At 40.1% G+C, this 15,365-nt stretch overlaps 1 protein-coding gene across 4 annotated transcripts in view; it reads right to left on the bottom strand.

Moving 5' to 3' along the window:
• The window catches only part of TRABD (TraB domain containing), a 34,644-nt gene that overhangs the window by 5,141 nt on the left and 14,138 nt on the right, over positions 1–15,365 (bottom strand). For 3 of the 4 annotated variants that reach the window (XM_030480230.1, XM_030480228.1, XM_030480229.1), the window contains exons 4-8: positions 12,715–12,881; positions 11,580–11,720; positions 6,310–6,420; positions 4,825–4,964; positions 2,472–2,644 (exon numbers count right to left, since the gene is read on the bottom strand). In XM_030480230.1, the coding sequence (XP_030336090.1) occupies positions 2,472–2,644; positions 4,825–4,964; positions 6,310–6,420; positions 11,580–11,720; positions 12,715–12,881 (732 nt within the window). Of the gene's footprint in view, positions 1–2,471; positions 2,645–4,824; positions 4,965–6,309; positions 6,421–11,579; positions 11,721–12,714; positions 12,882–13,018; positions 13,156–15,365 lie in introns of all 4 variants that reach the window. The other variant, XM_030480231.1, reaches the window with a different exon arrangement.

Genomic DNA, 15,365 nt, shown 5'->3' with positions numbered 1-15,365 from the left:
CGGTTTCTGGATTTTCAGGACATGTTTGTTTCAGTAAACAGACCCAGCCAGGGCTCATGCTCCAGCCTCAGGGCAGGAGCGTCAGCACACATAAGCTAAATTAGCTTCTTTCCTTCCCTGTGCGGGTCATGTTTCCGTACTGTTCATCAGGAAAAGCCCTGGTCTTTGCTGTCTCCTGAACAGAGAGCTTTCTCCACCACTTTGGGCAGTGGCAGATGGCACACATCTGAATTTGAATCCAAAAAGACCTGCTAACAAGCAGAATGAGCAATCAGAGAACAGAGCTTGAGCCTACACCTGCCCCTGTTAAATTTACTGTTAACAGACCCAGCCTCAGCATGTAACAGCAAACCCCATCCATTTGTGTGCAGCAGCTAGTCAGTCACCATCTGACCACTGCAACACCTGCCAGCTCTCACCCTCACCTCCTATCTACCACCCAAATTCCACAACACCCAATGGAAGTTAAAATGTTGTTCCTGAAACTTGTGGGATTATATCTCCCCCCAGTGAAAAAACAGCACCGTGTCACAATAATTCACAGAAAACTTTCTAAGTAATAGTAATGAGGCTGCTTTCCTATGGGGAAAGTTATACATAAATATAATACACAAATATATAATGTAAGTTCCACTGTCTTGCTTTAGATATCCACTCTTGATTTTTCCAGAAATAATAACAATAAAAAAAATTAAAAGTGGCCCCCTCAATATGAAACAAAACTGTATTGAGAACACTAATACCATTATACACATTTTCAAAATCTTTTCTCTGGACTTGCCTTTTCTCAGCCTATTTTAGGGTTGCTCTAAATCAGAGCTGCAGCTACAATAGAGGCAGAGCACAGCATTTCAGCAGAATGGGCTATTCATGGCACATCACATCTACTCCATCCTCACCCGTATGTTCCTGTCTGCTTCTGGGTAGGACTCAAAGATGACACCAGCAATGCTTAGCATCCTGCCTGAAACTTAGTCCTTTGAGAAACTTTTAGCCCCCTCTCAGAATATATTGTGTGGAGTAAAGATAGAATGAAAAACTAAATGTGAAAGTTCCATTTACAAGCTCTTTGGAAGAGTTCCCCCAGGCAAATAGACAGACAGAGGCTAGAAACTAATCAGACCTAGTTTAGGAATATATCAGACTAAAAGTATATTTGAGTCTTGCAAATAGCATCCAGGAATTTCCCCTTACTATGTCCCTACAATAGCAAATGCTTTGGACAATGGTGGTGATGTCCTATTTCTGCTCACACAAATTGTAGAGTTTTGTATTTTACTATACATCTTAAGTATATAATTTGCCTTTTTGTTTTTTCCCCCTTTTTTGCCTCTTGTAAGCGTGAACACATGTATATAATATAAATGCACAACTTCTAAACAAAACTGTTTCTGTCATTGTCTCTTGTTAACTAAGAGACAGTGACCATCAGTCAGGTAGTCACTCGCACTGTTGTCTTTTATGGTCCCATCTTATGTTTCAGGTCCTTCATAATGTATACAAACCCCTTCCAATTTCATAGGCATTCACTAAACCAGTGTTCCAGAGACTAAGCTTTTAAGAAGGTAGATTTGAAAGGGGAAAAGAAATCAAAGAGCAATTCCTCTTGTGGCTCATGACCAGCCAGGACTCATTATAAACAATAAACTTTCAGCTTGCTCTTTGGACCAAGTAACTGAACACATCTGTGCCTCTCAGTCGTACCATCTGAGCTTCCAGGAAATAGGGTGTATTTGGACAAACTTCATGAAGGCAGCACTAAGATTATTAGGCACAGGAGATGCAAGAACAGGAGTGCAATCCCCTTGCTATTTTTTCCAACCACAGGATAGTGCCAGAGGTCTGCACTGAAGTGATTACAAAGAGTATCTTATTAAGACAGTAAATAAGAGATAACCTGTACCTCAGCATGCTTATATATAGGAAGGGCATGCAGATCACACGTGGCAGCAAAATACTTCCAAAGGCTAGAGAAATGCAATCATTCTATATGCCTATACCTTGCTGAAACATGCAGAGTGACATGTTTCATCATCATTGTCAGGGTTCCTAACAGCCCAATTTATAACAGGCAAAGTATGAAGAACTCTGAAGTTAGAGATAATTAAGTAATAAATGTGTTCCTGAGCAGCTAGTGATGATGACAATGAATTTGGTGAGATAACAGGGTGGATGTGAGGTGGACATAAGCCTAGACTGTCCCATCTTGTGCTGTAATACCAGATGCCTGTCAGGCTAATTAGTATTTTTCAGTTTTATTTAAATAGCACAATGAGAAAGAAATCAATTTGGAGTCGCTGCTCTAGGTGGCTGCAACAGCTGAGTAACATCCCTTTCTAATTTTTCTAAGCACTGTAATCTTGTACGACATGCGGCACACATGAACAGAATATCCCAGATTTCTGAGAGCTGAGCACACTCGTACACAAAGAACACCATGCTGGTTATGATATATGCTTTAAAACAATTACTTTCTGAAGCTCGAGGTAGTTCTATCTGCTTTGCTGCTTGCTTCAGCATGTAGGTCAAGTAAATATCTCGTTCAGAGACAATCGTTCGATGAAGATCAGGGAATTCTCCAATCATTTCTGCCATCATCTGCTCCAGTAAATCCTTCTGTTTGCATTTCTCCACATCATCTTTACTGAAAGAAAGGTAAGTTTTCTCAGTATCTGTTACGCTTTTGGAGCCCAATACAGGCAAACCAATGAGTCAAAACAATTGGGTATTATACACATTATTCACCTAAACCCATTCTCTATACTTCTCCTCCAACCAGTTCTCCTCTCCAAAAACAAAACAGTCTCTATAAACTTGTAGAACTGGATACTTAACAGCGCCTCTACAGTGAGGGAAAGGGAGCGAGGTCATTTGCCTGTAGGCAGTTCAACTGGATTTTCACTCTTCCCAGTTTAAAAGCTGACAACTGAGCAAAGCACCAAGGTTTCAAAGGAAACTGTTATCATGGTGCCCCACTTTCAGTGTATATTAGTAAGCTTAGAAGAGCCAACATAGAGCCCTCTGAAGGAAGGAGATCTCATCACTGAACACACAGAAGCTCCTATTTAAGGAATAAAAAAAGCACAGCCTAAGGCACAGCCTGAGGGGATGCAAAGAGTTCTGGAGGTTCCTAGTGTCAATCACAGGTCTTCAGCAGCAAAGTCAAAGTTGTAAATCAATTCCCTGAACAGAATAGGAAATGGGCAGAAAATAAGTAAAAGCTGCAGGAATAAATGTAATGAGCTTTTGCATTTTTTATAGGTGCTGTTAACCTTCTGTTTGCACCCACAACTGCAGTACAGTCATAGTTCGTGGCAATAGAATCATCTGTTTTCGCATCTCTTGTCTACTGAAGAATGATGCCAAATATGCTTTCTTTAGTTTCCAAGATCAAAAGAACACTACAAATGTCAACAGAGCAACCAAAACCAACTGATGTTGAACTATTACTCCATTTTCCATAGAATCTCATGTTGATGGCTGGATACACAATACCTCCACCCAATAACTTCCCGATTACAACCACTTCTCCTTTTCAACCTCTACCCATATGTTACTTGTAAAAATCAACATAGCAGATCAATCAATTGTATGACAACTGAGATTATGGCCAAACTTCAGTGGGAAGCTAGTGTGCACATATTATGATTATCTTAATACTGCAGTTGAAAACCAAAATGTTCTTAGGATGGATAAAAGAATGGGAGAAGCTGCAGAGAAGTATATCCCTCAACGACCCCCAAAAGCCTGCAAATAGTTTCATGCTGGTATTAGACTAGTAAGAAAACTTACTTCGAGCATGAACTGTAGTTATGGCTTGAAAGAGAGTCAAACTCATTTTGCAGATTAATGTAACAGCAAATATTTCCAGGAAATGACAATTAAGTGCAGGAAAACAGAAGGTTTGATACAACTACAGCTTGAGCCCTGGCCCAATTTTAAAAGCCTGTAAAAAAATGCCATAGATCACTCCCTGAGCAGAGTTAAAGTCACAGGGCATGACAGGGGCACTGAGATTCAGAGGATCCATTCCTGGCAAGCCTCCCACCACTGCGAGTCTGGTAGGAGCAGACTGAAGTTAGGAAAAGAGCTGTGCATATGTTCTCACCCAGTTTCAGCAAGTTATCACACACCTGCTTGTGGAAAGAGGAAGCAAACTTGGCGCAGGGATGTCTCTAAAGGGCAGGGGAAACCAAACTAAGCAAGAGAAGAGCTGTCTGGGAAATATTACTGCAAGGCAAAAGTTCCTAACAATATGCCTTTATGAAGGCAATAATCATTAGGAGGCCACATGTTGTCCACAAATGCAAACGTTTTCTCTTGCTCCAAACATATGCTCAGACAGTAGATTCAGTTCTCAAGCTGCCCTGATCCACATGTGAGTTAGCACAACAGGCCCAAGTCCTTTGAAAATCTTAAGGAGGTATAAATCGGCATACTAAGGCCCTACTCTCTTCTATTTACAATATTCACACACAGTAGTGGGAAAGATTATTTTCAGAATAGAAATTAAAAAAAGAAAAATAAAAAGTTTAAACAAGTTTTTTCTTAAGCACACTAGGAATTCTTCAGCACCAAATCTTTCACTTCAGCTGGCAGTAATGGATCAAAGAGCAATTAAAGAAAGAGCTGAACAGGACCAGAAAGCCAGCTTTCTTTTCAGAAAATATGAGTTACTGCAGGGTAGTTTGCATATTTATCCTTCTCATTAACTTCAAGTTTCATTGCACCAGGCTGGGTACCACAGGCTTCCAGCTTGTACTGAAGTCAAACTGAAGAACTGAACAATTCACCCCAATAAACATATGGGATGCTTATTCATACCTGATTGGGTCAGATAAGAAGCAAAGGCCCCAGGCAAGCTTGACTTTTTGCCAGAAAGAAAGTGCAGCAATTGCTCTCTTAAATGTAACAGGGATGGGTCGGTCTCCAAGATGGAATTTACAGAAAGGTACTTTACTGGCCTGAAAAAGAAGATACAAATTAAGAGAATGTTTGTTTTATTGTTCTACACAAGGTAACAAAATAAATGGCAAGTAGTGTTTTCGTTTTGCAGTAATAAAGTTTCCAAAATACTGCTTCATAGCTACAAGATGCAGTAGGTATTAAAGTAACAACATTAAGTCATAATGTCACCTTCTTTAGGTTACTCTCACCTAAGCATAAAGCTTCTGCTTATTACCAAAGCTAAAGAGATGGGGCTCAGTATCTGTCTGGGTCTGAATAAAGTCTAAGGTGAAACAACTGCGGACATTTTGCTTTTACCTAGGATTTGTCAGGATCACTAACCTATCGCTTCCTCATGGTAAAATAGGTTCAAGAAGGAGCTTATGAAACAAGAACTGATGTCGGATATCATGCAACAACATGAGGTGAGACTTCGCTGTAGCTCAGACTGACAAATTTTAGCACAGTACAGAATTTATAGAAAGTTCATCCCTATGCATACTTGTTTAAAAATATCAAACAACCACTTCAGAACAGGACAGAGCTAATATAGATAGATTTTTTTCTTTCCCACTTAAAATGGGAAACACTGCAAATGTTTCACTCTGGCCTGGAATGCTCAGGAAACTAAGCCTTGAAACAGTTCTCTTTTTATTACAGATAAACCAACCAAATAATTTCAGATTCTTTAACAACTATGTTATCTCAGATTTCCTTCCAGTACATAACTTAAAAACAGCAAGATCCATTCTGCAAGGTGGATACATAGAGGGAAAATAGTGTCTCAGGATTCCCAGACAAAAAAAAACCAAACCAGAGTAGCTGCGATACACAGCAGAAGTCCAGCTACTATTCACTTCCCAGTATCAGAGCTGGCAGCAGCATAAAAGGGAACGTTAAAAGACCAGATGTGACTAGCTGACGAGTCACATATTTCACTTCCCCAAACAATCCTTCTAGATGAATGTGTTAGATCGCATTAATGCTTTAGAGTTGGTTTGCACAACCTGAAACCCTGACACCACCAACAGAAGGATCAGGATCCATAACCAGCATTCAAAACCAATTATTTAACAGGAACAAAATCAATAGATTATTAATGAAATGGAAACAAATGCCACCAGAAATATCATCAGGAAAAACCCTTATCATTTGAAGCCTTTGTGGAGTTTCTTTCATGCCACTTAGGGCTACAAACATCTATACTTTTGAGTACACTTTGAAGCTGAAGCTGATTCTTACACCTTCATAGGCTTCAGCACTATGCTCCATTCCAGTTACTAACAAATGGTTTTATTTAGTTCAACTCTGGGAGCAAAAGGCCAGTACCGTGACCTCACAATAACCATTTGAAGTTCGCACCTCTTTGAAAGCCTCTCTGAATTCTCCTCCTGGGGCCATTCCCAGCTGTTCTGTGATGTGAGCAGAGACCTTCAGAAGCAGCATTTGCATCAATCCAGACATGACCCCATTCTGGTGGAAGAGGGAGAAAAACATTATTAAAAGTTAAAAAAAGAAATTAACAAGCTGTGTGGATTTCTAAGAAGAATACACTGCTCAGAGTCATGAAAAAAACACATTAATAATCTTACTGAAGAAGCAGCACTGAAACTGTCTTTTGGAGCCAATTCACTGATCAGTACCAGCTCTTATTTCAATCTGTATCAGTTGTGAAGTAGCTTTTCACTTCAGTGTGGCCACAGCACGCTCACTTTCAACAAAAATGCATGGCAGAGTTAAGAAAAGAAAGGAAGGCAGGCAGGCTTACTTCAGCCTGTATTTACTTCACCTGCCTGAAGAAAGTGTCTGAATAACTGAATGGTAAAACAGCCCATACTATGCATTTAATTGTTCTTGATCTATCTGGTTACCAAAAACCCCAAAACACATGAGTATATTCCACTGGCTGTACAGTGAATGCCATGTTCTACAGATACTGAAAAGGAAATAACTAATGGTCTAATCATAAACACTCCCACAACTGGGAAAAACTAGGCTGAGGACCAGTTAGGTTAACTGATGCGGAAACAGAATCTAGCATTGTGCAAGAAACCGCAGTGCATGGCTTCAGCACGTAACACCTTTGCAAAGACCTCATAGTCCTGAGTGTGACTCCCACACGCAGACTGAAGGCCCCTCCATGCATAGCCTATTAGTTTCTGAACAGAGATCTAAAATAAGGATTCTTCTTTCTAAAAAGAAAGAAAAATTTCATAAATACACTTATGCAAAATTTCCCTTCCCTATCCTTTTACGAAAAGGATAAAAAAAATAATCTCAGATCCATTCAGAGCTGTTCCTTCTGCCCAGCTCTGGCTGTCCTCAACCAGCTATTTTTACAACTACGACTCAGTGGGTGAGTGTTACCTGTCCCAAAGTGAAATCTGTACCTTGGTTACGCATCTCCTCCAATTTGGCATCGGCCCATGCCACTACCAGAAGAGGAATTCCCCCTTCCTTCACCAAAGGCTCATTTCCTGCTGAATCACAAGCTTCGCATAACCAAAGATGAGGTTACACAGGATAGCCTGAATTAATATAACTGTTTGAGAAGCCACCAGAGGAAGGTCCTGGTCTCCATTCCTTGCACCTAGGACCACGCTCAAACGACCCACCCTTTGCCACATCTGATGCTTGTGTGACCTCTCCAAAGGCTGTAGGCAGTTTCTACAGTTAAGTGGACTCGAGCCACTGAGGACCAGAGCTGGCAAAAGAGGGCCTATTTTCAAAGCCAGCTGATTATCTGTTTTGTCATGTTACAAACTAGCAAGCATGGCAGAAAGACAGGGCACTGGGCTCCTAAGGAGAGATGAGGAAGAAAGGGCAGCAAGAAAAAGGGTTTTCAGCATCCTTGAGATGCAGTTCCAAAGCCTGGGGGACCAGAGTTTCCAAAAGTTCAGAAAAGATGCCCACAAAGAAAACTGGGATAATGCATTCTGAGGTTATTTGCTAGCTGCTCTTCCCTTCAGGGTTGATGTATTTGAAGTTTCATTTCTACACAGTGACAGAAAGATTCATGCTGCTGGCTAACAGAGGAATGCATCTTTGAAGTGTGTCCCAGCCATCTGTGCTCAACCTGCATGGATCTCAGTGCCTGCTGTATTTGCTCAGCATCAAAGAGATAAAAGGTGACAAGCAGCCTATGTAGCAACCAGCAACAAATGGCCAGCCAGATACTATCAAGGGATAAAGGGCAAAATGTACAAAAAACAACGGGAGCAAGACAATAAATGAGGTTATTACCAATATCAGATTATTCCAAGTCAGATAAAGATGATCACAGAAGAACACTACATCTGAGTGGCTGGCAATAATTTCACAGGTTAGATGCACCAGCCATAAACCAAAGTAATGCACAAGTAAGAAAAAACTTGACTGCACAGGCAGACGGATGCCAAGCTATTAGCACACAGGAGAGAGAATGTGAAATACCAATTTTACCAGTCCAATGTTCAATAGCAGTCTGAAAGCAAGAACAGAAAGAGGGATTACCAGGAAAGGAACAAAATAAAAATACCAGTATCAATGGGCTGCTGTACAACCTTTAGTGAACAGCTGTTTTGAAAACAAGATACTTGAACTAGAAAACATGCAAAGAAATACCAAACACATGAGAAGAGATTAAACATATTAAATACTCGTGAGGCTTGGGAAAAGATGTCTGAGGAAGACACAATTTATCAGACATCATGACTAGCATGGAGATAGTGAAAAGGACAGGAAAAGAGAGGAATACGCAGGCAAAGGAGGACTGCAGGGTCTAATGCCTTTGCCCAGGCATCTGTTATTGGCAGCTGTCAGAGGGCTTCTGAAGCAGACTCCGCAGAGAAATGCTTATACTACATATGGGAACACAGCCAAAGGAGGGGGCCTTGGGGCTACACTTTAACTGTATCACAAGTCACAGATCCACAGATCCAGCACTAACTGCACAACTGTGGGCAGAAACAAACCATTTGTGTTTTAGTCCTCTGGATTTCTTCTTTTAAAAACCCTAATTCCCCTGGACACAGCCCTGTGCAAACACAGCCTTGCCACCTGGAGCCTGGAACTGGTTTTCTGCTGCTTCAAGTGCGCTGGAGGTTTGACTTTAAAGTGCAAGTGAAGGTAACAAGTGACAGCAGCCTGCTCCTGTCCACATGGATGTACTAGTCACCTACTGATGCACATTATATCCATCTTATTAAATAAGACAATCCTGTAGGTTTTCTTAAACATGGAGGGCTGTATTACACTGTGCAAAATGAGACCTTTTTAACTGGCCAGAAGATTTTAAAAAAGTTACATACAATATAACAATATATTCCTGCACAAGTAACTTCAGCCTAAAGAAGAGGTTATAAAAGCGAGGCTGAGCTAAGATTTTGTTGCCACCAGCCCACTTTCTCTTCTGCCCCAGAACAAAGTTTCTCAACTCCTCCTGTGTCAGGACTAGCAATCACAGAGCTACAGAGGGACATGATGCAGCTAAAAAGCAAGCCCTGTTCAGACTATCATGGGGCTGTGATATGGTCAATGAAGGGACAGTGGAAACAGTAAGACAGGGGAGAAGATAAGACAAAACCTGTCTTACCAGTTTGGTTTAAGCCAATTGTTACGGTGCATCTTCACGTAATCCACATTTGAGCCAGATACCAGTCTGCACTGTGTTGCTTTTCTTAATGGAAAGCAAACAGGTAGTTCTGTGCAAACAACTGTAGGGATTTTGAAATTCAAGGAGGGTCTGGAGGAAGAAAGCTGGTTTTAACCCGCAGCAGTTGCTTGGTAAGCTGTGAATACCAGTGACCCATTGTGAGTGTGTAATAATTTCATGTTAACACCCTGCTCAGTTTCCAACTTCAATTAAGACCAATGAAATATAATTTTACTGCTTTAGATTTATACAACTGATTGTAAAGAGACACAGTTTTCCTCATTTGAAACTCAAGGATGAAAGTTGCAAGCAGTTTTGACTTTTGGTGTAGCTTTTAGGCCCAAATGCACACTTCAATGAGAAGAAAACTGAAGCAAGAGCAAGCAACCTAGCAGCTGGTTTGATTTTTCTAAACACTATCAAAGGCACTATCATTTAACATGAGACAGTTGGACTGTTTTTCCACAGTTCTCCCTATATAACCCATGCTGCTACTGAATCAATGGGGGAAGGTTGGGTTGCGACTATAGATGGAGAAATATATTATTTAGAAAGTGCAATGTCCAAATTTTAGTATTTGCATTATACATGGTAACAAAGGTTAAGATTAAGGTGTAACAATAGGAAGGATTTTCGTGTTATTCTCTGGCTTTGAAGCCAACACAGCCTGTTTCCTACAGTCTGTACACAAGATCACTTCAAGCCCTAGTAGGAAGTGATAATTACAAAGCTACCAACACAAATTTACACCACAGAGAAAAAAAGTCTGCTGTTTTATTTTCATTGTCCTTTTGCTTTTAACAGAGAAGCACAGCAAAAACTGTTGCATTTAGCTTTGATATTAAAAAAAGGCTTCTGTGCCTGTTTACGAGGTCAGAAGACACCCAGCTATGCTGCTCTGGTCATTGAGAGCATGCATTCCTTTGGCTACATGCATCAGAACAATTCACCTTACCTAAAACAAACAGATAGATGTAGTAATTCATGCAATATGCAAGTGTTTTGCAATGTCCTTTCCTTTGATAGGACATAAAGAAAACAGGAAAGACACTTTACTGCCTGTGAGTCGGAAAGCCTGCACTAAGACACTACACACACAGTAGACTAGCCCCCAGCCACTACAAGTGCTTCTATATGGATGCAGATGATATTCTTGCGAGTGGTGCAATCCTCCAAATTCCCCAATTACAGCAATAAAACAATTCCGATCTATAATTACCAAACGAAAAAAAAAACCAATCTATGAATCTATCTCATTCAGCTAGACACTGGAAACTCTTCTTTACTATTTACCACATACTGCCATTCTAATCAAATGTCCTGTCATTTTTAAGTCAACTTTGTGCTGTTTCACTGTGCCTAGCTTAGAATTACTTAAACACAGGCTAACTGGGTGAAACTGAAAAAATGCAGGACAACATTTGTTTTGTACACACATTCCAGATGGCACCAAACTGCCAGAGTAGCTATAATTTGAACAGAATCCCACTTTCCAGCCCAGATTTTTCAGAAACATCTCTCAAGGGCTACTATCAATTAGAAACTACTCAAAAGACAAGTGGATGAGAATTAAAAAGAGCAACACACTCGGATGACAAAGGAAAGCAGCTAAACAGATTGCAACAGGCAATACTAAAACTAAGTGATCCCTAAGCAGCTGTGATACAGATGGAGATTGCAGGAATAATGATCATATTTAATGCATTAGCAGAGCATTACAATTATGAAGTTAGACTTGCATCCTGCAAATGGAGCAACTGTTAAACCCAGGAGGATTCCTGCTGAGGTTAACAACTGCCCAAACCATCCCATTGTGGAACAGAGCCCACGATATTCCTGCTGAAAAGAAAAAAATACTAAACCTAACTTTGCCACTGCAATGTTACTCTCACCTAGGTCAACAGTATTAGGTTCCCAGCTAATGGTAACACTGGTTTTGGTTGCAGATTGACAAATTACTCTTAACACAAACCTTTAATTCTCGCTATGGGACTCATACCTGCTTTATAGCTTGTTGAAGTTTTTCCAGATTTATTTCTTTGGCTTCTTTTAGTAATGTTTTCTCATCCATTTTTAACATAGAAACTCTGTACTGGCATAGTTCCACCACAACTACATCAGGCTGCACGTCTTGTATTGTCTGAAAAAGATGAATTTATTTACACCAGTCTAGGAAGGATTAAAGAGAAATACAGCCAATATCAACACTTCCATGAGAAAAGGGACTTAATAAAAAGCACATTCCAGCAATCATTTTCAATTAAAAGAACAATGAAAGAGTAAATAAAAATTCTCCAAATAACTATGTATTGAGAAATAGATTAAGGAGGATGACAGTGAAATGCATTATCTACTGGATGCTTTGGGACAGGGAGGTGGAGAACACATTATGCAGGGGAGGAGGGAAGAAAAGCTTGATGTTAAACTTTTTACATTCACAAAGTTCCTTTGACCGTACTCTGCAATTATTTGCAATCAGAGTTAGAATAAGCTTTGTAAGAACTTGGGTTAATGATTCTGGCCCAAGATTCCTCCCCCTCTAGCTTCCGGAAAATAAAGCCACTCTAAACTGCAGACTTTGCATGAGGTACAGTACGAAATAGTTCCTACTTTCACTAGAGCTTTGGAACTATTTGCATCTTGAGAATGGAATCCAAATTTCAGACAGAATGGTTTTGCAGCTTAATAATACACACCCCAAGCGCAGAGAAGCTGTAAACTGCAGCTTCTGTGCTAGGTTTTGCATTTTCTCAGCATGTCCCCATCACAGCAAGCATGCAGCAACCACAGTATTTGCTGTCGGTGTGACGTGATGCTGTTATTGCGACAGGCAATGTAAATTCCCTAGCCAGACTTCTACTTGTAACACTAGCACTGTATCTGCATTATCTGTTTAAGGACAAATAAAAATATTTGAGATGGGAGAGCAATATATTTCACCAAAAAAATTAAGATAATATGCCTGCCCCCTAGCTCATCCCACAGTGCTGTTAGCCCTCCAACAGCTAATGAGAAAGAACAGAGTCCAGAGGTTACAGCACAGAACCAAGTCACAGAGCTGGACTGCCTTCTACCTAATGCTAAGTTTAGAATGTTATAAACATCCTGCCAAAGGGCTCCCACCTAGTATTTACCTTTACTACATCCTTTTTGCTGCTGTCACTGAAGTGGGCCGTTCCAACCACATATACTTTAGAACCATCCTCGGTGTCAAGCTCAGTCACAGTGCTTGGTAAAGTAGGCTTTTTCTGCCTCTTCTTTATCTTCATCTCCAGGAGAATTTTAAATGCATCTGCATCAGCTATAAATGTAAAGAAAAACAGAAAAGAAAAGCACACTTGACTATAAACTGCAGGTAAGTAAAACAGAAAATAAAAATGTCACCACTAAACAGCAGAGCAGAGCTAAAAGGCCATTGATTTACCACTGTAATCTTACATTCAATTCTGAGGCTACATCATTGAGAGTGCCACCACTGGAGAGGCTGCCTCCAAGCATGGGTCTCAGTCCAGGTTTCCTACCCTGTGGACACTGGGACAGGTTGTCCACGCGGTTCAGTAAGGGAAAGAGAGAAGCTGTGTGGCAGGTGAGGTGGACAGAGAAGCAAAGAATACTTAGAAAAGGTATACACTAAATTGAAGAACAAAAAAATAAAGAAAAAGAGCATTTTTTTAAATTCTAGAACAAAAGCATTCCCTTTTGGGATTTTATCTGTATAAATGATAGCAACACAAGTACACTGGTGTGAATGTGCTGGTAGTCACCCGCATATATTGGCACATATAGGATACCTACTGTACCAATCTTAGCCTTTTCTGTGATTAACACACCAAGAATCAGTATACAATTGAAAATTAAACCTTAAGAGGTATTCAGGTCAGGAAACTAACCATTCTTCCCTACTTTCAACAATGAACTATGCACAGCACAATAGTACAACAGGAGTTTAGCCCATCTATGTCAAGCTTGCCGTGGCAAATAGGAAGAGCTACCAGTTCCATTATAGTTGCTTGTTAAGTGCCAGAAAGCCTCATTAACTGAGATAGAAAAGCTTCAGTTCTGCATCAGTGGGAAATATAGTAATTTTGAGTAAATCATCTTTAAGCTGTAATGAATCTTAGGGGGGAAAAAAAAAAAAAAGCCATCAAGAGTTTTGTTTCCAACCAACTCCCTCTCTCTGGCAAGCTGCTGCACAAGTTAGCAGAGGTCTCAAGTGGTCCAGAAGCCTGGAATAAGATCATAATCCCAGGAAAAGAAAAAAGGTTAGTGAACAGTTTGCAGGCAGGATGTCAAAGATGCAGATAAATTACAGCCTCCTACCATACATTAATTTAATGAATCAGGTTTAACTGTGTGGCTCTGGTCCCAGATCTGTCCCACAAATACTCATCTCAAGATTTCATGTCAAAATCAACCCAAATCCAAACAAAAAACCATAAAACAAAAGCCACCCCCCAACATCCTTCTTAGTTAGCATTTTAGTAGCCTACTACTTCACAGTCAATACCCAAGAACATTGTGTGTTGCAGTCAGTATGGTCTGATCTAAAACCATGTTCCTAAGGAAGGGTTGGGGAAAATATGACAGTAAAAGCAAGAAGAGGTAGAGCTGCTGCATTTGTAGCACTCTCAATCACAATCATAAAAGTAGCCATAGTAGATCAACCAAAATCTACCTAAGCAAATATGCTGTCCCCCACAATGGCCAAAATTAGATACCTAAGGAATAATATAAGAAATGGGAAGTGTGCATAACACCTTCTCCAAATACCCTCCTAGCCTAAAGCCATTTATGGCTCAGATTCCCCCAGTTGAAAGTGGTTTCTATGTATTCAGTAACCCTTGAAGGATTTCATCTCTATTCATTTTCAAGGTTTCACCTCACACATATATTCAGAACTGGACTGAATAATGTTCCATGTGAAGAAAAACTGCTGTAACAGTGCAGTACCAGATGTTATCATTTAAGGATGTAATCAAGGAAAACATTCTCAGGAGCAGCTATGGTTTTTATTAAACCAACTTCCATATCTGGAGTAAAAAGCAACATAAAAAATTAATCTGCTTCTTTAGGTCTGAATGGTTTTCCCATAGCTTTAGTCGAGGCTCTGTTTGCTCCCATGATTGTTATTTCTGAAAGCTGCAGTCCTGAGGGATTATTCAGCAACTTCAACATTACAGCTATGTTGCTTGTACCAACTAATACACCCTAAGGTGGTTCAGAGCTTATTATTTGCCAGAAAGCACAATCTAAATGTTCCTATTGTTCAAAATGAGCACCGTGTGCATTAACATGACAAGGGTGTATCAATAAATACAAAGCAAATCTTAAGAAGCCTTTGGTTTTTCCTCCTCCTGAGAAAGGACCATCTGTCATTATCTGATCCTTACTACTAAAAGGTAAGGACTAATGCTCTTCCTGGGCTTCACAAGACAGTTTTGGCTGGGACACTTCTATTCCCACATCCTGCAGGCTTGGCTTTCGTATCAAAACATCATCATGCTAGCATGGGGAAAGGATTCCACTTGGAAAACTTATTCAACATCACAACACTAGATGCCAGAATGTTGAAGCAAATACATACTTCTACATCTCTGGCTTAGAGAGCAACAACTGAGCTTAAAACAATAGCCAAATAGATCTATTAAATCACAAACCATTTACTTTCTTTTGAGAGCATGGCAGCAGCAAACTGACAATCAATATGTCATTGCTCTTTCCAAATTTGGTTTATACAACTGGGCTTTTCTACAAATCACAAACAGATTAAGTCAGATATGACCTC

The sequence above is a fragment of the Strigops habroptila genome, chromosome 3 (assembly GCF_004027225.2).
Source record: "Strigops habroptila isolate Jane chromosome 3, bStrHab1.2.pri, whole genome shotgun sequence".
Taxonomy (NCBI): Eukaryota; Metazoa; Chordata; class Aves; order Psittaciformes; family Psittacidae; genus Strigops; species Strigops habroptila.
This window is presented reverse-complemented; position numbering and strand designations above follow the sequence as displayed.